The following is a 24,382-nucleotide window of genomic DNA, read 5'->3' on the forward strand; positions in this document are numbered from 1 at the left end:
TTATCGATGGGCATGGATGGTGAGAACATAGGGGGAATGAAGCAGAAGCAAAATAAATTCTACTCACATCAAGAATCTTTCTTCCCTAAGACCTTTAACTCCTCCTACACGGTTCTCAGCTAGAGGAGATGGTAGTGCTCGGTGCCGACCCTGTGCTTATCCCGCCTTTTAATGTGGAACTGACCACACTGTGTATTCTCATCCCAATTTACATAACTGTTTCTCCCACGAGCATGTGGGATTGTCTGTCTCTGTTGCTTAGCATGGTTCTGGGATTATTTCTTGATTATCGAATAAGCGAAGCCAGGAAATGACCTAGAAACATCCAACAAAAATAAACTCCTCATTTTGAGTCATTTAAACCAAAAAAAAAAAATGCTACTCGAAAATGAAGCATATTGTGCTGTTTGTTCTAGCGTCTTTTTAAGTAGCAAATATTTTTTTCCTCAAATTGGCACTCTGTGTCAGTTGCCAAAACTCTTTGCCACAATCTGCAGTTTTGCCTAAATTACAGCGTAATCATAGCCTAGAAAACTGCTCAGACAGCTCCCACTAGACAATTCTTGATTGACCGTGGACTTCTATACGGCAAGAAGCCTATCTTGCCCAGCAGTTAATTATTAAGTTCTAACAGAACTCTCAGATTCCAGGAGATAGGTCCTAAGTTTTTTTATTCTTGCTGTACCTTACAAACATGATGTCAAACGCCGGGTACCACGAAATTGCTTAAGACTCTGCTTATAAAAGTTTTTATCTGGGTCTTTTATCTGCGATAGTTAGAAAAATTAGGCCCTCTCCCAGGCTGGTATCACATGCACAGTAAGAGGATAAAGCCGAGTGTGGGAAAAAGTCATCTGAGGGTCAGAGATATGCATCATTCTGCCAAGTAGGTGCTGGGGCTTGTCAGTACTGGTCACCCCAGGGAAGAGTTGAGGACTTAGGATTAGGGGCAGCGAGCCAGAGGATTCGCGGAAGAGAAGTAAGAGGGCACCAGACCTGAAAACAGGAATGACGAGAACTCTCACAGCTTAACTAAGCAGTGTTCGGGTTCGCTGGCTCACAGCCCCAGGAGCAGGTACCACAGTTCTTAGCAGCAAGGGCCAAAGGCCGAGAGACTGAGGCAGGATTTAAACACATTTGCCTTTAACTCCCTTGGTTTACCTCTCTTTGCTGTCACCCTTGGTCTCCTGAGTTGTAGGCTGAAAGCCTCTCTGTGCGTTGATATCGTTTAATCAGAAACTCATCAAGGATGGGGGGGTTTTTGGTTTTGATTTTTGTGGGGGGGCTCTCATGCAGCAGGACATTCTCGAAGGGGTCACTAAAGTCTAAGGGGACCTTTCCGCATACAGGGGGACTGTACTAAGGGAGAGATGGGAGGATGCTTCATAGGTTTGCCGTGGGGTGGTTTGAAACATATACTCGACATTTTTGACGGTGTAGAGCAAGTGAAGGGGAGAGGAGACAGAAGGGAGCCTCACAGACTCCTGCCAGGGGTAGCTGGGTGGAAGGTGGTACCATTGACCGAAATACGACCGCTCTAAAGCACTACTAGGTCCGTGGCCTCTCGTCGTTCTTCCTTTTCAAACCTGTCCTCATTATTCTTTTACTTGTCCTTACTGACTTTAGGATGAAATTATATTCTTCCAAAAAAATGCACAACTACCAGTTTTTATTGGAATTTTGTTAAATATGTAATGAACATATAATTATGAATCTTTAGGATATGGAGTCTTTTATCCAAGAATATGTTTTTTAAATTTAATTAATTTATTTATTTATTAACATAGAATGTATTATTTGCTTCAGGGGTACAGGTCTGTGCCTAGTTCTTCAGTCTTGTGTCTTTTGGTGTTGTTCTGGAGATTTTTCTTTTTTCAGATGGATTTTGCACATTTATGTTAAGTTTATTTATTTAAGATACATATTTTATCTTTTGTATTGTTATTATAATGGAGTCTTCTCTTTCACTTTTTCTTCTAATGTGTTGTTACATATGAAAGCTATTTATTACTGTATATTTTCTACTTGGTAATTTGTTGAATTCTCTCACTGCTTATGAAAGTACAAGTCTTAGACTTACTTAACATTAACACCTTACCTTCTAATTTCTTTTGTTTCCTTTTTGTTCTTTATCTAACTTTTTTGAGTTATTGATTTTCTTATTTTATTTTATTGATATAATAATTTAGGTCTATGAGTTTTCCTCTGTGCTTTGTTTTATCTTTATTTTATAGGATCTAATATATAGTAATTTCATTATAAATGTTTCTAGAAATCCTGTACTCTTATTTTGTGTTTTCTTTCTGACTCAAGAATTATTTATTATTTATTTATTTTTTAAGATTTTATTTATTTGAGGGAGAGAGGCAGGAGAGAGAGAGAGAGAAGCAGGCTCCCTGCTGAGCAGGCAGCCCAATGTGGGGCTCCGATCCCAGGACCCTGGGATCATGCCTTGAGCTGTAGGCAGACATTTAACTGCCTGAGCCGCCCAGGTGCCCCAACCCAAGAATTATTCAAAATAGGGCATTAAAAAAATTCCAGTGGAAGAACCTTGTAATTTCTGATTTTTTTCAATAATTATAACTTTCTTGATTTGTGATCAAAGGAAATATCTGAGGTTTATGTAGCTATTTTTTTGGTATTAATTGAATTTTCTTTATATCTGAAATCATATCACTTAAAAAATATTCGTTGATCGCATGGAAAAAATATATGTTCTACTTTCTTTTTTTTTTTTTAACTTTTATTTTTATTTTTTTTAATTTTTAATTTTTTTATTTTTTTCAGCATAACAGTATTCATTATTTTTGCACCACACCCAGTGCTCCATGCAATCCGTGCCCTCTACAATACCTACCACCTGGTGCCCCCAACCTCCCACCCCCCACCCCTTCAAAATTCTCAGATCGTTTTTCAGAGTCCATAGTCTCTCATGGTTCACCTCCCCTTCCAATTTCCCTCAACTCCCTTCTCCTCTCCATCTCCCCTTGTCCTCCATGCTATTTGTTATGCTCCACAAATAAGTGAAACCATATGATAATTGACTCTCTCTTGGGTATTCATCCTTTCTTTCTTTTTTTTTTTTTTTTTTTTTTACAGCTTTATAAACATATATTTTTATCCCCAGGGGTACAGGTCTGCGAATCGCCAGGTTTACACACTTCACAACACTCACCATAGCACATACCCTCCCCAATATCCATAGCCCCACCCCCCTCTCCCAACCCCCTCCCCCCATCAACCCTCAGTTTGTTTTGTGAGATTAAGAGTCACTTATGGTTTGTCTCCCTCCCAATCCCATCTTGTTTCATTTACTCTTCTCCTACCCCCTCAACCCCCCATCTTGCATCTCCTCTCCCTCATATCAGGGAGATCATATGATAGTTGTCTTTCTCCGATTGACTTATTTCGCTAAGCATGATACCCTCTAGTTCCATCCACGTCGTCGCAAATGGCAAGATTTCATTTCTTTTGATGGCTGCATAGTATTCCATTGTGTATATATACCACATCTTCTTTATCCATTCGTCTGTAGATGGACATCTAGGTTCTTTCCATAGTTTGGCTATTGTAGACATTGCTGCTATAAACATTCGGGTGCATGTGCCCCTTCGGATCACTACGTTTGTATCTTTAGGGTAAATACCCAGCAGTGCAATTGCAGGGTCATAGGGTAGTTCTATTTTCAACATTTTGAGGAACCTCCATGCTGTTTTCCAGAGTGGTTGCACCAGCTTGCATTCCCACCAACAGTGTAGGAGGGTTCCCCTTTCTCCGCATCCTCGCCAGCATCTGTCATTTCCTGACTTGTTAATTTTAGCCATTCTGACTGGTGTGAGGTGATATCTCATGGTGGTTTTGATTTGTATTTCCCTGATGCCGAGTGATATGGAGCACTTTTTCATGTGTCTGTTGGCCATCTGGATGTCTTCTTTGCAGAAATGTCTGTTCATGTCCTCTGCCCATTTCTTGATTGGATTATTTGTTCTTTGGGTGTTGAGTTTGCTAAGTTCTTTATAGATTTTGGACACTAGCCCTTAATAAAAGAAAGAACAAGAACCATATGATACTCTCCATAGATGCTGAAAAAGCATTTGACAAAGTACAGCATCCCTTCCTGATCAAAACTCTTCAAAGTGTAGGGATAGACGGCACATACCTCAATATTATCAAAGCCATCTATGAAAAACCCACCGCAAATATCATTCTCAATGGAGAAAAACGGAAAGCTTTTCCGCTAAGGTCAGGAACACGGCAGGGATGTCCGTTATCACCACTGCTCTTCAACATAGTACTAGAAGTCCTAGCCTCAGCAATCAGACAACAAAAGGAAATTAAAGGCATCCAAATCGGCAAAGAAGAAGTCAAACTATCACTCTTCGCAGATGATATGATACTCTATGTGGAAAACCCAAAAGACTCCACTCCAAAACTGCTAGAACTTGTACAGGAATTCAGTAAAGTGTCAGGATATAAAATCAATGCACAGAAATCACAGAAATCTCTACACCAACAACAAGACAGAAGAAAGAGAAATTAAGGAGTCCATCCCATTTACAATTGCACCCAAAACTATAAGATACCTAGGAATAAACCTAACCAAAGAGACTAAGAATCTATACTCAGAAAACTATAAAGTACTCATGAAAGAAATTGAGGAAGACACAAAGAAATGGAAAAATGTTCCATGCTCCTGGATTGGAAGAATAAATATTGTGAAAATGTCTATGCTACCTAAAGCAATCTACACATTTAATGCAATTCCTATCAAAGTACCATCCATTTTTTTCAAAGAAATGGAACAAATAATCCTAAAATTTATATGGAATCAGAAAAGACCTCGAATAGCCAAAGGAATATTGAAAAAGAAAGCCAAAGTTGGTGGCATCACAATTCCGGACTTCAAGCTCTATTACAAAGCTGTCATCATCAAGACAGCATGGTACTGGCACAAAAACAGACACATAGATCAATGGAACAGAATAGAGAGCCCAGAAATGGACCCTCAACTCTATGGTCAACTCATCTTCGACAAAGCAGGAAAGAATGTCCAATGGAACAAAGACAGCCTCTTCAATAAATGGTGTTGGGAAAATTGGACAGCCACATGCAGAAAAATGAAATTGGATCATTTCCTTACACCACACACGAAAATAGACTCAAAATGGATGAAGGATCTCAATGTGAGAAAGGAATCCATCAAAATCCTCGAGGAGAACACAGGCAGCAACCTCTTCGACCTCAGCCGCAGCAACATCTTCCTAGGAACATCACCAAAGGCAAGGGAAGCAAGGGCAAAAATGAACTTTTGGGATTTTATCAAGATCAAAAGCTTTTGCACAGCAAAGGAAACAGTGAACAAAACCAAAAGACAACTGACAGAATGGGAGAAGATATTTGCAAATGACATATGTTCTACTTTCAAAATGTGATATATTACAATCAGGCACATAACATTAATTATATTATGTACATTTTCTATATCTTTGATCTGTTGTGCATTGAGAAAGATGACTTAAATTCAGCAAATACAATGTGTTTCTTTTTCAGTTTGTAGCCCCTATAATTTCTGTGCATGAACTATATTTCTTTTATATATTATATATTTGTCATTGTGTGCTCATTTGAATCATGTCTTTGCATTATAATGTGTACTTCGTTGTCCTATTTAATGCTAAATTTCTCTTTATTTGACAATAAGAACATATTATCTTTTTTGTCATTTCCCTGCTACACATTTGCCCATTTTTTATTTTTAACATTTCCAAACAGCTTTGTTTTAGATATACCTTACATAAAGTAAAGAATTAGATTTTGTTTTTGCTTTGTGAGCCAATTTGGAAATATTATTCTTTTAAATAGGTAACTTAGGAAACTTTATTATGATGATAAATATAAAAGATGTGAACTGTAATTATTTTCTGTTCTATTTGTTTTTGTGGCTTTTATTATTTTTTACATTTTTTTCTTTCTTGTGTATGGTTCTTCTGATACTTAGGGAGGTTTATTTTTACTCTAATAGTTTTAACTTTACACAGTACTCTTAGTTCTCTTTTCTTCATATGGTATCTATTGATACTCTAATTTTAAAAAATGATAGAAATACTTTCTTTTTCTTCCCTGATTCCATTTCTTTTTTCTCCTACTTTATATTTGCCAATAAAAATGATCTCTTAATGTTTTACCTTATACTTCTAAATATTCTTATACTTCTATTATTTGATTGATCGACTTTAAATGTTTTCTCTTGATTCTAGCCCTTAGATAGTAGGTGATCAGCAAACTTTCTCATCTTTGCCCTTCCCATTCTAATTTTTTTATTATGATATGTTAGGCACCATACAGTACATCATTAGTTTTTGCTGTAGTTTTCTATGATTCATTGTTTGCATATAACACCCAGGGATCCATGCAATCCTTGGGTTTGCCATTTTTTAAATGAATTCTTTTATTTACTTTAAAAATAGAGTAAAATTCACTCTTTTGGGTGTACAGTTCCATGAATTTAGACAAACGCATGTAGTCACATCACTACCACTAGAATCAGAACGGCTCCATCACACCCCAGATTCTCCTGGGCTGGTTTTCAGATGGCATCCTTTTACTAATTCTGTGTCAAATATTTTTGTTGTTATTGTTACTTACCATTGAATGAGGTGGGTTTCTTGGATCTGCTGTTCTCAGGGTAGTTCTGCTGGGGGTTGGGGAGGAAGTGCCGGGCCTCCCTCAGATCCCTCCTTTACCACTTACACAGACTCAGACTGCTTCCTGCTGAAGTGGCTCCTCCATGGGAGCTCTCCGTTACCAGCCACCATGAAGTTGACTGGATCCAAGAGGGCTTCTTCCGCATTTATTTCTCTCTTTGCTACAGATGAGAGATTGACCTGAACCCTCCACCTTCACACAGTATGTTCCTGCGCTCATTTTCAGAGACCAGCCGCTCCTGGCCATCTCACTCTCTGCATGTCTTTGTGGCCTGTCTTCCTGTGTGGTGTATGCTAGCTGTGCCAGTCCTGGGTAATGCTCAGACATTTTTTGGAGTCTGTGGAAAATATATCTTCTAGTTTTGCTGAAAATGAAGATCATGGAGTTTTGTTGTTGTCATTAAATGTGTAGAATTTGTATGTTCTAGGAGAAGAGAGAAGGCCCTGTCTCACACAGCTGGGTCTTCACCAGAAGTTCTTGACTTCCCTCTCCCAGCTTGTCTTTCACTCCTCTTCCTTGGCTCACTCTTGAAGTGCTGCACACCCCTCAGGCTGCTGAGCTCTCTTATTCACATGCCAGTTCCTTAAAGCCTGTACAAATACTTCCTGTTCTATTTTATACCTCTTTGTCATTTCCTAAACGTACAACTTCAAAATTAGTCCATTTTTTTCTGGTTATTCTGTTGGCTTGGAATGCCCTTTCTTTCTTTCTTTAACTAGTATGCCCTTGCTCATACTTTGAGACCTAAAAAAAGGATACTGTCTCCTTTAGGAACCCTTCCTAGATACCCTCAAAAGAAGACGCAGAATTAATCTCTCAGCTGTGCTCCCACAATACATTGCCCCATTTTGGGTGCCCTTATCTTGCTGTTTTCAATATTTATATACCTTGTTATCAGACCAATGAGTATCCCCTGCATTTACATATTAACCCATCAATACAGAACTTTCTGATGCTGTGTTTCTAGAACCTTACTTTTAGCTCTCTTATGATGGTCAGCACATACTCTCCTATGGTCTTAGCTGATTTTCTGCTGGCTAATTGAAGAGTATGATATTCTGGATCATCTAGGTTTTCTTTTCTAGATTTGTTCTTAATTTCAAAGCAGTTTTCCTGCTCTTAGGCTGTAAATGAATCTCCTCTAGAATTGGAGCATTCATAAATTTTGAAAAAGCTCAGTAACCATTAATGGACATTCTTCTCCATTCCAGGTGATGCAACAGTGACCATAGCTCACAGATATACTCCCAAAGAACAACTGAAGACCCATACTCAGCTGGCGGATATTATCATAGTAGCTGCTGGTAAGTCTTTGGTGGCTGTTAATTTGGTGAAATGTCATCAGCAGAGCAATTCCTGCCCTAATTGCTGACATGTCCGCAAAAACAGTTTCTTGGGAGAGTTAGGCATACATAGGACTAACTTCCCTCGACCGGATCTTGTCTCTTGGCAATTATTACATTGGCTCGTTGTGCCTGTGTTAACATTTGTCACTTCATTATGGAAAACCCAGATAGCCTTTGGAATGACAGATTAAGCACAAGAACGAACATGCATGTTGTCAGTTCCTTCAGAGACATGGTTGATTCTAAACATGAATGAGTCATGGGGAGACGGGTAGGAAATGCTCTTGAAAAGATAGCCAGGGCTAACTCATGTAGGGCCTTGGGAAGGACTTTGATATAAGCCAAGGATGGCTGAGAGCAGGAGATTGACGTGGCCTGGCTTATGGTTTTAAGAGTGCTTAAACCATGTCAAAGAGTGTGGACTTGAGAAGGAGGAACAGAGAAGAGGTATTGGGTTTTCATTTATGGGATCAAGGATTTTTCATAATTTGTTTTATATTTGAAGCGCACAAAATAATTCTACCCTGTACTTCTACCTCTACTCTTGCCACATAATATTTCTACGCTGAAGACAACTGTGACTCTTCCTGCTTTATCCAGGGCTTGAATGAGAGCCTTTTTCATTTTGTTTATCAATTAGATATTATTGGTGATTTCTAGACTTTACATTTGAATTGCTGGGTGGTTATAAACTGTAAAGGAAGAGTAGAAGTTCCAAAAGAAATTGAGTTTGATGAAGAGAATGATAGCTCAAATTAGTTTCAGCCAAATTTAGTTTACTTTCTTATTCTGATATAGGCCCTTCTCTGGAACTCAGAATATACGTGTGATGACTCCAGGTAGAGTAATTTGCATCCTGATACAGTAAAAATACAAATACTCCCTTTTTAGGAAGTCCCCAATAAGCTGGTACATCTAACCACATTTCCAGTTTTTCTGAGTAACTGTATATTCAGATGATACTGAATGCAAATTTTTGAATGGGATTGACAGAAGGAAGACAGACGTTTAGAGAAGCAATAAACTTTTTCATACCCCAGATAACGTTAAGTGAAATACTGCCACAGCAACTGATATATTCATAGAAGACGAATATTAAACTGACTTCTTTTTAGAAACACTTGGATTCACATGCCAGAGTCAGAATCTGGTGAGTAGAGGGACGTTGGGTCATCGTTGTTCATCTCAGACTTTAGACAGAATGAAATTTACATTATCTTAAGAAGGTGCTACTTGACTCTAATGTTAACAACTTGTAAAGAATATTTCACAGTTGATCTTAGTTTCTGTTTCTCTGTTATAATACTGAATGGATGTTTTCTTCTAGTGAGATAAAAATCCCCGTTCAGCTTGTGTTTTTCTTGTGGGAAATGGAAGATAGGCGATCCTCTCTCAAGCACTGCGACATTCTCTTGGGATTAAAGCAAGCTGTATGTCCCAGTCATTATGGCCACCCCTGTCATCATCCTTCAGTGTCTCCTCTACCCTCACCATATGCTCCTTTGTAAAGGCCTAAATCAGCACTAAGTACGAGGTGTTAAACAATAAAATGAGAAAAGAAAAAGGAAAATGAAGGGAAGGGAAGGGAAGGACCAAGCCTATATCGAATTAATAAAATATTGAGTACCAGGAGGTACTCAAGCCAGCAGGTGCAGAGGCAGTACTGAGGTTCTGTCTAGTGGCCATCCCAGTCCGGGCATCCTGTCACCACCAGAGGGCGCCAGGCAGGTGGCTGCTGTCCTAGACAGCCATGCTGGATCAACATTCCATGGGTTTCACCACACTCCCTCCAGGTGGTGGCTGGAGGACATTTTGAATGACGGTAGTGTGAACAGGCCTTGTATTCCAGCCCTAATGCCAGTCACTAGACACAAAGGTATGCTGAATGCTGGAAGACAGCCCCGTAGATGACCCTGCAGTCGTCCTGAAGAAATAAATAAATATTTGGATAATGGGAAATTGGGGGAAGAAAATTGAGAGCTTATAAGAAATAACTAAAGATCGCTCATTTCCCTGCCCTTACTAATCACCTGTAGAATTTAAGGATAAAGTATGTCGATATCGGTAAATTACAGTGAAATTATAAAGAAGGAGCAAGTTAACATAAAAAAGAAATTCCATATCACCAGACAGTAGGACTGAAATCTTACTAAAATGAAGCACATCTCACATTCTGTGTGGGAAATAAACAAATACAATTAGCAGTGGGTATTAAAGAAGGAGATAGTGATCTAATGGCAGAGGTAGCTGGAAAAGGGAGGGCTGGATCGTTGGCATAACTAGAATGTCAGCATATATGGAAGTAGTCCCATCGAAGAGTCAGGTAGAGTAGAAGGAGGAGTGGTGCGTGATGTATCAGAAAGATTGATAACGTCTGAGGGATGACAATGAAGAATGTAGTGATGAAATCTCGGAATGGGCTTGCAGAAGAAAAAAGCAAAAAAGGAAATCATTGTGTAAAGATCCCGAGGCATGAATAAAATTAGCATATGTTAATATTCAGCTCACCCCTCCAGTTTCTCAAATTCCCATGGTCCTGTCCTTATAGGTTTAACTATGTATCACTTCCTTTTTAAAACAAATCTCTGCACATTCAGGATTTAGATTAATTTAGAAGCTCAAATTTGAAAATCAGATTCTATCAAACTATGCATTTAGAAATAAGAAACTTCAAGTCTCTTCTCAAAACCTCTGAGTTCACAGAGAGAATGAATCTGGTGGACTTTCCTGGACCATGGTTATGGCCCTTAACATCTGTTTATGGTTGTCTGTCACCGTCACTAGACTGTAGTAGGGATGGAACTGGTTTTTGTTTTTTTAATGCGGTATATAAGTGTCTCAAACAAAATCTGACACACAGTGAGTACTCGATTAACGTGTGTTGTATTCATTTTGAAATTACAACTGGAACAAGGACTTCAAATTGATACAAATTTAGACGATAAATTTTTAAGCATATAATTTTATAAAGAACCATTCTAGCTACTGATTGATTCACATAGTGGTAGCATGATTTTTTTGTAACTACTAAACATTCCTAGCTTGTCATTATAAAGTAAGTTAAAAAGGTCATAAAGGTGAAAGATTTGTACATACAAGAGCAGTTTGTATCATAAAGTGGATAACTGAACTGATTTGATTTGAAATAATAAGCTTAAGAAATTATAAGCAAGGTGATGATGAAAGAGACTAGTATAGACATCTAAAATATAGTAAGAATATTAAATAGTTGGGGCGCCTGGGTGGCTCAGTGGGTTAAGCCTCTGCCTTCGGCTCAGGTCATGGTCTCAGGGTCCTGGGATCGAGCCCCGCATCGGGCTCTCTGCTCCACAGGGAGCCTGCCTCCACCTCTCTCTCTGCCTGCCTCTCTGCCTACTTGTGATCTCTGTCTGTCAAATAAATAAATAAAATCTTTTAAAAAAAAGAATATTAAATAGTTGAATTGAAAGGAATGGTTTAAGGGAAGGCTGTGTTGGCTTTGTGTGAAGCTGGTGATAAAGAAGGGAAAGAGGGACGCCTGGGTGGCTCAGTTGGTTGGACGACTGCCTTCAGCTCAGGTCATGATCCTGGAGTCCCAGGATCGAGTCCCACATCCGGCTCCCAGCTACACGGGGAGTCTGCTTCTCCCTCTGACCTTCTTCTCGCTCATGCTCTCTCTCACTGTCTCTCAAATAAATAAAATCTTTTAAAAAATTTAAAAAAAAATAAATAAAAAGAAGGGAAAGATAGGGGTGCCTGGGTGCCTCAGTTGGTTGGGTGTCTGCTTTTGGCTCGGGTCATGATCTCGAGGTCCTGGAATCGAGTCCCACGTCAGGCTTCTTGCTCAGTGGGGAGCCTGTTTCTCCCTTTCCTCTTCCCCCGGCCTATGCTTTCTCTCTCTCTCTCTGACAAATAAATAAATAAAATATTTTTTAAAAAGGAGAAGGGAAAGCTAGCCAGGATAGGGTACCAATGCTGAGAGAGTATGAGAAGACCCTTTGATTCACTTCTGTCTCATGTTTCCAGGACACTGGGGGATATCCTAAGTCTGTAACAGTTCTAGGAATCCTCATTATTCAAGCAGGACAGACAGGTTTTTTCCAGACACGGTCTGAAAGACCCTCCACCAGAGTAAACCGTGGAGCTAGCTCCGTTCGGGAGATGAGCTGCTGAGTCAGTGCCACTTGCATATTAACCTGTGGGTGCAGAGTGTCGTACCTGGTGAAAGCTGGCATTTGGTCCACTAAGCCGTCCCCTCCAGCAGGATGAATGAACCTTGCAGCCGTAATCCTCGCGTCTCTATTGCAACACTTTTAATGATAGACACTGTAATACAAAACGGGATAAAGAGGCAATTCAGTAGAGTAATTTGGAGTATTCCTACTTACTCGTCATAAAATAAAGGTGACCGACCAACTTCTTTCACGACTTCTCCCGTTGTATCATCAAGCTTGGACACACTCCCATCAAACATCATCTTAGGTTCTCAATAGAGTTTTCCTTCTGGTGGATTTCCTCTTCCTTGGAGTGAGTGCCAGGACACTGAGAAATTCCCAGGGTGGGGCCTGGAAATCGTCGGTTCCACCATCCACCGCTCATGCCATTGTCCTTTGCGTATCCCAATTCTTATTCTCCATCTTGCCATTTCAGCCTCTGTTTCTCCACTTAGAAGTCCTTCCTTCTTTCTTAAATGTGTCATTTGTCTCAATTTTATTAGTTATTTTACAGAGTAGTGTAAATGCCCAGGCCTTGCTAGAGCAGAAATTCCAGAATTTAGATTCCAGCTCTGCCACTTGCTAATTTTGTAACCTTGGTCAAGTCATCCCATCTCTGAGCCTCAGTCTCTCTGATGGGAAGAATCATAATCTCTAACGTAGTGTTGTTAAAGCCAATCCCGGCAAAGAACATTGCACAGTGGCTAGCATATTGTAAACACTCAGTAAGTGTTATATGCTAATATGTTATATGTTACTCCTTCTTAGGCCACTGCACATGAATTTAAACAAAAATTTAGAAACAATAAATCAGTTGGTTGTTAACCTACAACTTCAATGTAACTTTAGGCATATACTTTTGGTCACTTTGATATTAACATAGTATGAAAGTGGACTGGTCCTCATAAACATAAAAAAATAAAGGAAGTGACTTACAGATAAGAGACTAACTTCATAAAAGCTTTATTTTTTACTTAAGATTTGTGGCTTCTTGGGATGATACCTGCTTTTGCTCATAGCTGTGCATTCTGTTGTCCCTGGATGCGCCCCTCGTTCCCACCATCTTTTGAAACAGTCTGACTTTGTGAGGGGTTAGGGAAGGGAGGGGTACTTAGCTGAAGGGGTTTGTTCTCACAGACCTTTTCCCACCCTCTCAGTCTGTCACCCTCTCCCTTTCCCCATGTCCTCCCCCTCCCCAGTTGTAGCCCTCCCCAACCCATCCCTAGAGCCTCCTAATCCACAACAAATAGGCTTCATCAATGTACGACAGGGTGCTTAATTATTGTTATGTTCCTGAGTATTGGTTATTTTCTACATCCCTACCATAAAAACTTAGCAAACATGCACAATAATCTAACCAAAGCCAAGCGCAGTTAACAGTGTGATAATGAGCTTTCCCTTATTTTATACTTCCATGGAAATATACATATTTACACATTTCTTTTCACCTTGCATGGACAATTTGCATTTTATGGCTCTACACTGTCTATGTTTCCTCATCAGATGCGTCCTTCTAAAGCATGGTTTCTACTGATTTTGTAGCATTCTCTGCTGTAAGTATAATTTATTTATTCAGTTCTTGATGGTTGGACATTTAGATTGCTCGCAGTTTTTTACTATTATAAACATTGCAGTAAACAACTGGGGACATCTTTGTAAACACCCAGGATTATGTGCACGAGGAACATGTAATATTTATTAGATTGGTCTTTAGTTATTTGCTAATGAATGGTTACTTGTATTCTCCAAAACAAAACTGATATTTAAAGCTTCGTGCATAATCCATGGCAGGCTCCCTGCTCAGTGGGAGTCTGCTTCACCCTCTCCCTCTGCCCCTCCCCCACTTGTTCTCACTCTCTCTCTCTCTCTCAAATGAATACAACCTTTAAAAAAGAAAAAAAAAAAAAGACTTTCTTTCCCCCTCTGTCTGTTCCTACCCCCTCCCCTGGAAGAAATAAAATCTTTAAAAAAATTTTTTTTAAAGATTTTATTTATTTATTTGACAGACAGAGATCACAAGTAGGCAGAGAGGCAGGCAGAGAGAGAGGGGTGGAGGCAGGCTCCCTGCAGAGCAGAGAGCCCAATGCAGGGCTCGATCCCAGGACCCTGGGATCATGACCTGAGCTGAAGGCAGAGGCTTAACCCACAGAGCCACCCAGGCGCCCCAAATCTTTAAAAAATTTTTTAAAAGTAAGGACGATCTGGGTGCAAAATGAGTTTTAATCTTAAAAATCACATTTAATTTTCTGGGCTGCATTTTCAACTATTGTAAAAAGGAGATACTAATACTAGTGGTACAGGCTGCTGTAAGAACTGGTCTGAAATAAACATAGTTTCCCTTCCCTTCAGTCTGACATTGCATTGTGACCCTCTGACTAAAATTACAATATGTTTTAAATGAAAATACATGAATTTGTCATCTAGCACCAAAAGGCTTATTTAAGTTGCCAGTAATTGGATATGTGGACTGTAAAAGTTGCATATGAACTTGTACATTTTTCCTTGATCCGTGTTAACCTCCAATAAGCAAAAACATCCCCCCAAATTCAGCATCTAAGAAGCATCCCAAGGCTTTATTTCTTTTTCTTAACTTGCTATATATATTTTGTTCTTAACTTGTTATGACTGCATGGACTGTGAAAAAGGGGTTCTTACCTTCTCGTCACCCAAGTGTTTTTACTTATTATCAAGTAACCTCTGGGAAGCAGAGGTTGATTTTTTTCTTTGGAGGGTCTTCTCTTTACACATATATCTACTTCCTTTCTTGAGTAAAGTAAGTGTTCAACAGCAGTATCCAAGAGAACTTCAGTAAAGAGCAATTAGATCAAAGATCTGTCTTTATTATGAGGAAACATAGATATTTCCTTTGAAATATATATGTGTGTATATATATCTATATATCTATATCTATATCTATCTATCTATATATATATATATATTTGTTTGTTTTTAAAGATTCTATCCATCCATTGTGATCTACAGAGATCACAAGTAGGCAGAGAGGCAGGCAGAGAGAGAGGAGGAAGCAGCTCCCCACTGAGCAGAGAGCCTGATGCAGGGTTTGATCCCAGGATTATGACCTGAGCCGAAGGCAGAGGCTTTAACCCACTGAGCCATCCAGGCGCCCCTGAAATATATTTTAAAGTGTTAAATGATATGTCATTTATGGCTAATTCTACTTGATTGTGTATGTGTGTATCACAGGGAGGAAGAACATTTTCAAGACAGTATCTCTAGCTATTGGCATGATCTTTGTGATGTTTTTATGGCCAGGTCTTTACAATTTTACATGACAAAATATCAAAAATGCACATAAAACTGAGCCAAAGAACAATGTTACCCCTAGACACCAGCAACCAGTTTGTCAGATCTGAATATCATTATCGATGTTTTTAATTTCTACATGCTGTGCATTTCTGCAAACTTGTTTTGTTCTGGTTAACATTGTGTTTTAGAGATGTATTTATGCAAATACCTGTGGCACTGGCTGTGTAATACTCAGCTGCCCGAGTGTCCATTTTCTGTCGATAGACACACATGCTGTTTCTCCTTTACTGCTATTGTAAGCAGTGCTGTAGTGAGTTAAGTGTGATTTCAACAGATATTAATTTTGCCACTGCTTATATTAGACCCTCCATCAGGTACTGAAAAACAAAGCTATGTAAAATTTGGTTCCAGAACTTGAGAAGTTCAGAGTCTAGTAGAGAAAAAGATGATGTACAAACAGACTAGTGTAATGTGGTTCACTAATACAGTATTAGAGAGGTGTGTGTGTCTGTGTATGTCTGGCTGTCTATCCATCATTTAGAAAAAGGGAAACAGAAAGAGAGACAGAGAGGCAGAAACCAAGAAGGACAAAGACCGAGAAAGAGAAACAAAGACAGAGACCAAGAGAGATGGAGACTAAGACCAAGAGAGATATATAGAGACCAAGAAGGATGGAGACGCACCCAAAGAGGGAGAGAGACAGACACAGAGGGACTGAGAGCAAGAGAGACGGGGAGCGAGCTCCACAGAGGAGGGATAACCACCCTGCTTCACCGCCCCTGATGAAATGGTGGAGCTGGGTCCCAGCCCACAGAACAAACAGAGAGTCATGGGGCAGAAACCCAGGGAAGGGGTCTTCTGGCAGATTGGAGGGGTTAAAACGCTACACAGGTATCAAAGAAAATATTAGATGCCTGTCGAAATGATAGATGCCTGACTGTGGGTGGTGAATGATGAGGCTGAGTCTTTCGGAAAGTCCAGACAGCAGAGGAAATGAAGAGCTTTCGGTTCTATCCTGTAGGCCAGGGGCAACTTTCAAAGAGTCACAAGCACTGGAATCACATGATCATATTTAAATTCTAGAAGGGTCCCTCTCGTAGCCTCTGGGGGGGATGAGGCTGGAAGTAACACTGACATGGCTCTAAATACAGGGGGCATTGAAAGTGAGATGGAAAAACAGAAAGTAGACTGGAAGGACGTTGTCGCTTCGCATCCTAGGTGTACGGCGTGAGCACAAGGAAGAGCCGGAAGAAGGAAGCGGGTGTGGGAGGAGTCGAAGACAGCTGCATGTGAATTTTGAAGTGTAGCAGAATAAAAGAGGAAAAGCAGAACGGAGAAACAGAGGTCTGTGTTGGGTACAGAATAGTGAGAATTACAGGGACAGCATCAAGGGGACAGCCTCGAAGAGACTCCCATGGCACAGTACTCTGCCGTAACCAGGACTGTGCCCTGTTTATCGTTGTACTTTTGTAAGAACCTGGCTGGCACTGGACACTAGAAAACTCGCTGCTGAACGAACGCGCTTCCTTCTTTAGAATGCAGGTGCTTATCTTGGTTCCAAGCTTTTTTCTTGAAAGTTGAGGAGGCCCTTCAGAGAGGCAGATGAGCTCCTCCAGGTCCATTCAGCCCTAGACTCTCCATCAGGCCTTGTTTGGGGCTGTTCCACTTCAGAGTGGCTTCCTGTGGCATTGCATCAGCATCATTGACTCAGAGCTCGCACCTGCAGGGTTCAGAGGCGAGGCAGGGAGGCGGCAGGGGAACAACGGAGAAACGATGACTGTCTTCAGTGAGAGAACAGGAGAATACCACAGCTCTCCTTCCTAGTGTGGGTAAGAAGCTGAGCCCTCCTTTGGTGAAGTCATCATTCCTGCGGTAGAGTCAGAGCGTGTGGTGCTGTGGGATGTCTCTTCCTAACGTGTGTTGACTGGCAGAAAGTGAAATGATTTCATTAGATCTGTAGCCAGTCGTTATTAGTTGTGGCTTTGCAGTAACATCCACTCATCTCATTAAACTCCAGAAAAACTGAAAATTAAAAAAAAAGGGGGGGGATCAAAATGTCACCTATCAACCCTTGTGTGATAATCCGCACAGAGGCGGTGTTTGAAACGCTCTGTGTGGACTCTGACTGTGCCCCGGCTCACTGCATCAGGTGTGGCTCTGGTTTTGAAGGAGAGCCCTGAGAAGTAAGGTGTGTTGGCACAGATCTCCTCAGGTAGCTTTCTATGAAAGTCCTTTCTTTTTACCCCTTTCTGCTGTCAGGGAAAGGTTTCTGGCTTGGCCCTTCATCTTAAGCTTAAGTCCCTTGCCCCCAAACTGATTTCTGATTTGGCTCATTAATAATTGCTTATTTTAGAATGACTTACCTTTGTTACAAAACCCGAGAATTAATGAGGACTGTGTATGAATGTGGGCTTTATGACTGTGGTTGGAACAAACTCAATTAATTCATAGTTCTTCTCTGAGTGTGCGGATTGCTGGCAATCCAGTCTAGGAGCCCAGTATGTGCCCTTCAGTTCGAGATGGTGCTCAATATCGGATCAGATATCTCACTGCAAAAAAAAAGGCAGGTGTATTTCAGTAATGTTTCTATTGAGTTTCTATTGTGTCTCATAATTCCCACTTACACTTATTTTTAAAATTTCCAGGATGATTCCTTTGCTTTAGAAAATACACACACATACAAATGTGAACACACATGGCACATAGACACTCACACGACAAAGGATACTTTTTCTTAAAAGATTTTATTTTTTTATTTGACTGAGAGAGACAGCAAGGGAGAGAGAGCACAGGTGGGGAGGAGCAGAGGGAGAGGGAGAAGCAGACTCCCCACTGAGCAGGGTGGCCGATGTGGAACTCGATTCCAGGACCCCCGGCTCATGACCCGAACTGAAGGCAGACACTTAACTGACTGAATCACAAGGCTGCCCCCAAAGGATATGTTATAATATATGTTCTTCTCAAGATAGTTGGTCAGGATATTTGTGGTAAAATAATGTGGCATACCATGTCAGAATGAATGAGAATTCCTTCTTGTATACTAAGAGTACCCTAAGTTCTTTTAGGTCATTAAGCTATCACCTCAAATTTACTTTATTTGAATAAAAAAACTATTTGAAGGAGTTTCCTCTTCTATGATAAATTTTCTGACATTCTAGTGGGAGCTCTGCAAAGGCAACTGGATGGTTTGGACGGAACTCAGAAAATGGCATTAGTTTACCACAGGCACTCGATTAGTTAGTAAACTAGCTTAGTTACTAATCTAGTTAACTAGATTAGTTAAATTTCTTCAGATACAAATAAATACATTTAAAAACTTGTTTTTGATACAAGCTTATCAACAGACATTATGTCAATTCCCAAGATACTACATGTAGGAATTTATCCTAAAGAGAATCATAGGGGCACCTGGATGGCTCAGTTGGTTAAGCATCTGACTTCAGCTCCGGTCATGATCCCAGGGTCCCGGGATTGGAGCCCCCTTCTAGTCCCAGCATCAGGCTCCATGCTCAGTGGGGTGTCTGCTTTTCCCTCTGCTCCTCCCCCCACTAAAGTATACACTCTCTCTCTTCCAAACAAATAAATAAAATATTTAGGAAAAAAAAAGAATTATAAGGAGGTTTACAGAGACTGTATTCAAAGATGCCCATCACAGATTCATCTGTGATAACAAAAAAGTTGGGAACAGCCTAAACCCCCCAACAATATGGGAACATTTACTGTGAATGATGGTGTAGTAATCAAAAGGAATTCTTATGGCCCGTTGTATTTGAAAATAATTATATTTGATTGCATCTATGGTAGAAATCCAAATAGGCGCACGTGCGTGCACACACACACACTCATTGACAAACAGAAAAACAAAGAGGGAAGAAAAAATACAACTTGAGAGGAGTAGTTATTTCTGGCTAATGCATAATAGATGATAGGTAAATGTTGATTCCTTCTTCATCTTCCTCTGAATTCTCCAAGTAAATTCTCCAAGAGATATTTATTTTATAATTATGAAATAAAATAAAAAATTGTTTAAGATGACTCATTCCTTGTTCCTGGAGAGATTTTGCCTGCTGTCCATTTGTCTTCTGAGGCTGTTGACTTTTTACGACAGAGAAGTGAAGGAGCATGGGAGATGTTTACTAAACTGAAATGGCTCATTTCCTACCAGGCGCCACATATGCTAATTAAATGGCTGTTCTTTTTTCTGTTGGATATTTTTTCCTGGTTTGTCAAAGATTAGTTGACCATAGAGTTGAGGGAGTCCCTATTCTGTTCCATTAATCTATGTGTCTGTTTTTTGTGCCAGTACCATACTGTCTTGATGATTACAGCTTTGTAATAGAGCTTGAAGTCAGGCAACATGATGCTCCCAGCTTTGTTTTTCTTTTTCAACATTCCCTTGGCGATTCGGAGTCTTATCTGGTTCCATCTTACACCATACACAAAGATAAACTCAAAATGTATGAAAGACCTCATTGTCAGACAGAAATCCATTAAAATCCTGGAGGGGAACACAGGCAGTAACTTCTTCGACATCGGCCACAGCAACTTCTTTCAAGACATGTCTCCAAAGGCAAAGGAAACAAAAGCAAAAGTGAAGTTTTGGGACTTCATCAAGTTAAAACACTTCTGCACAGCAAAAGAAACAGTCAGCAAAACTAAGAGGCAACCCATGGAATGGGAGAAGATATTTGCAAATGACATTACAGATAAAGGGCTGATATCCAGGATCTATAAAGAACTTCTCAAACTCCACACCCAAAAAACACATAACCCAGTCAAAAATGGGCAGAAGACATGAACAGACACTTCTCCAAAGAAGACATACAAATGGCTAACAGATACATGAAAGAATGCTCAACATCACTAGTCTTCAGAGAAATACAAATCAAAACCACAGTGAGAAACTACCTTACACCAGTTAGAATGGCAAAAATTAACAAAACAGGAAACAACAAATATTGGCAAATATGTGCAGAAAGAGGAGCCCTCTTACACTGTTGGTGGGAATGCAAGCTAATATAGCCACTCTGGAGAACAGTATGGAGGTTCCTCAAGATGTTAAGAATAGAGCTACCCTCTGACCCAGCAATTGCACTACTGGGTATTTACCCGACAGATACAGATGTAGTGAAAAGAAAGGGCATGTGCACCCCAATGTTCATAGCAGCAATGTCCACAATAACCAAACCATGGAAGGAGCCAGGATGCCCTTCAATAGATGAATGGATAAAGATGTGGTTCATAAGTACAATGAAATATTACTCAGCCATCAGAAAGGATGAATACTCACCATTTGCATTGACATGGATAGAACTGGAGGGGATTATGCTGAGTGAAATAAGTCAAGCTGAGAAGGACAATTACTGTATGTTTTCACTCATATGTGGAACATAAACAATAGCATGGAGGACCATAGGGGAAGGAAGGGAAAACTGAAGCAGAGAAATCAGAGGGGGAGATGAACCGTGAGAAACTATGGACACTAGGAAACAAACTGAGGGATTCAGAGGGGAGGGGTGTGGGCAGATGGGGTAACAAGGTGATGGGTATTAAGGAGGGCACAGATCGTGGTAAGCACTGGGTATTATACGCAACTAGTGAATCATTGAATAATATATCAAAAACTAATGATGTACTACACAGTGGCTAACTGAACATAATAAAAAAAATAAATGGCTCTTCTTGGGAGAAAAGAAGAAATGAAAAGAAATGTGACTAGATGAATTGTATGGGGTATAAATTACATCTCAGTAAAGCTTATTTTAAAAAAGAGAGATGGGAAATGGAAAGACCTAGAGATGCCGAAACTGAGGGTAATTGTGGCTCTTCTGTTCATTTTCAAAAATATAGTAGAAAGAAATCATCTAGATTTCAGTTAGCACCGAGAGGATGGAGCAGAGCAGGAATATGAGGGAAAGAGATAGGAAAGGAATCTCTACCTGCTCTCCTTTGAGCTCCTGACCTCCACCTTTGCCCTGCTGTCTGGAACACTCCTTGTTGCTGAAGCTCTTCTTGCTTCACGCTCCAGGGGCTATACCCGTGTCATGAATGCCTCCTTCTGCTTCAGTCAGCTAAGGGCAAATCCGTATTTGAACTGTAACAGGCTTTGTAAGAAATAGGAGCACATTCTTTTTTTTCCCCTTACACAAATATTTTAAAAGTTAGGAAAACCTATTTACTTTCAAATTTATCTCCAGCACTAGCTAGTTCTTGATATCTCTTAAAAAGCATGTACAGGGATATTAACTTTTTTTTTCTATAACATTAAATAATTAACACATTCTCATTTCTGAGTATGATTTTTTAATGTAGTGATTATCAAACAGATTTAAAATAATCTTTGAATAGAGTTTTCAATATAGGCATTTCATTATTTTATTTAAATATCAGTGTTCCTTATATTTATTTTAATTATTTTTTAAGATTTCAAATAATCTCACCCAAAAAGTATACCAACGTGGGGCTCGAACTTATAACCCTAAGATCAAGAGTCATGTGTTCCACCAACTGAGCCAGCCACACACGCCAATGTTCATATTTATTTTAATAATTATTATGACAAATATTTATTAAGCATTTCTGAAACATTGTCTTATTCAAATCTCACAGCATCCCTAAGAGGTCAGTTAGGTTACTAGCCTTATATAGTAAATGTGTACGGCACAACTGTTTCTCAAGACTTGGTAGTTATGTTGGTCACACTCTGCATTTTATTAATAACACTTTTTAATAGAACCAAAGGAACATATTGGAGGAAGAAAAAAAACTAGCATGAGTTTAAATTTGCAAATCTTGAAGAGTGGTGACTACAATTCTATAACTCTCTGCCAGTAAATCACATTTCACATTCGTGTATTCAAAAAAAAAAAAAAAAAACTTGGCATTTCCCCCCGCCAAGTAGGGTATCACTGTATCTTTATTCCAGTTCTGCTTTTCTAAAACACGGTCTGCCATGTATGTCCCTTTCATAATGTGTGGCCATGATAAAGAGCATACTCTCACTGAGTGATGCTGACATTCTTGAGGAATTAATAATCTGTCTCAGAAAGGGCAAAATTGGGGCGCCTGGGTGGCTCAGTGGGTTAAAGCCTCTGCCTTCGGCTCAGATCATGATCCCAGGGTCCTGGGATTGAGCCCCGCATCGGGCTCTCTGCTCAGCAGGGAGCCTGCTTCCTCTTCTCTCTCTGCCTGCTTCTCTGCCTACTTGTGATCTCTGTCTGTCAAATAAATAAATAAAATCTTAAAAAAAAAAAAAAGCAAAATTATCCCTTCATCTTCATTGTTTTTGGTCATAGACCCATATTTGTTTCTAGCAAAATACGTGTTTCAATTGGAAAAACTTAAAAAAAAATTTTGTATGACTCTGATGGCCAAGGATTTAATTTATAAATCAAATCCAGATTTTTTAACCTATTGTTTATTTTTGCATATTCATTAAATATTTTCTTATCATCAAATGTGTCTCATTAAGGATTCTGGTCTATAAACTCTAGATGGAGACTAGTTGGTACCTGCTAATCCTAGAACAATTACTTAAAGAAAGGAGAACTCCCCCCCCAACCCTCAAAGAGACAAAAAAAACAATGATTCACTAATTATGACATTGGTTTCCTGGAACTAGCTGGAGATCATAGTCACATAACAGTAGTGGCTAAAGCAGGTAAAATCAGGTCAATCTTAGTTCATTTATATGTGATCTTTCAGCCACATTTGTTTTTCACCTTACGGTAATAACTAAAGATATTCATAAACTAAATTCAATTGCTAAAATTGCCAAAAGGAGATTAACAATGACATTTACTTGTGAAAATTAATTATATCTTGATTTTTTTTTTTTTTGGAAAAAGAAAAGGTTTGAAGTGTTTGCTACAAAAAGACAGGCATTTTAGTTACACAGAAAGAAGGTCACTTACAAGATTCCTATTGTGTTTGAGATTTTATTTAGCAAACTAAGAAGCCAAAGGCAGTTGTCATTCATGAAATGACAATTACTGTATGCCAATCACCATGCTCTGTGCCTTCCTCTATTTAATTTTACTTTTACAGCAAACCTAGGCCAAGCGGTAGGAAATGTTCTTTTTATTTTTGTATATGTGGGATATAATCTTACTGTTAGTGTGAGATCACACAATTCATCGTCGTCAAGGTGGAGATCTGTTTGCCTCCAGAGTCCCAGTTCTTCCCAGTGAGTCAGATGGCATGCTCGTGCAGACCAAATGGCAAAGCTGCCTACCCGACGGGTTAACTCCGAATTCCCAGTGTAGAGTTGCCACTATCGTTCTGTTTTTCCATGTGAAGAATTACTCAGGCTGTACTTAGTCCTGTCCTGCCACATGGGTCGGAGTAACTGGTACATATCCAAGCTTCCCCCTGGGATTTGGGATTTGGAACGCATAGAATTCCTGCTCACTTCTTGTCTCCTCCTGCTATCCTTGCTTCTGCAGCCAGGTCAGACACTCCCAAGACCTACAGAGGCATGTAGGGCTGTCTCGAACTTTCTTGTTCCTTCCCTGCGGCCCTGCAGTAGTGCCAGCCAAGCCAATCACATTATAAGGCACAAATGAGAGGAACTGCTCAGGTTTCTCTGTTCTCTTGGAGGCTCTCTCTTCTACAGTAGCAAGAAAAAAGAGACTTATCTCACAAAAAATATTTCAGATCCATTGGTCAGAATTGTAAGCATTTACCTGTTATCTGAAGATTTCCAATATGTGATTACCGAACTGGATTTAGTTGCCTTCTCGTATTAACTCCTCTTCACCAAGTTCAAATACATAGAGCAGAAGCCTTGACAAGTCTCCTATTTTCCTATGGGACCCTTCCTTTTGTCTTTCTCCCAGTTAGATTAAGGGGCCGCCTCTAAGGATTGACGTA

General features: G+C 39.7%; 1 protein-coding gene across 9 annotated transcripts in view; it reads left to right on the forward strand.

The window, feature by feature from the left end:
* The window catches only part of MTHFD2L (methylenetetrahydrofolate dehydrogenase (NADP+ dependent) 2 like), a 134,679-nt gene that overhangs the window by 52,820 nt on the left and 57,477 nt on the right, over window positions 1-24,382 (forward strand). For all 9 annotated transcript variants that reach the window (XM_047719526.1, XM_047719530.1, XM_047719525.1 and 6 more), the window contains one exon: window positions 7,917-8,009. In XM_047719526.1, coding sequence (XP_047575482.1) covers window positions 7,917-8,009 — 93 coding nt within the window. The remainder of the gene's footprint in view (window positions 1-7,916; window positions 8,010-24,382) is intronic.

The sequence above is a fragment of the Lutra lutra genome, chromosome 2 (assembly GCF_902655055.1).
Source record: "Lutra lutra chromosome 2, mLutLut1.2, whole genome shotgun sequence".
NCBI lineage: Eukaryota > Metazoa > Chordata > Mammalia > Carnivora > Mustelidae > Lutra > Lutra lutra.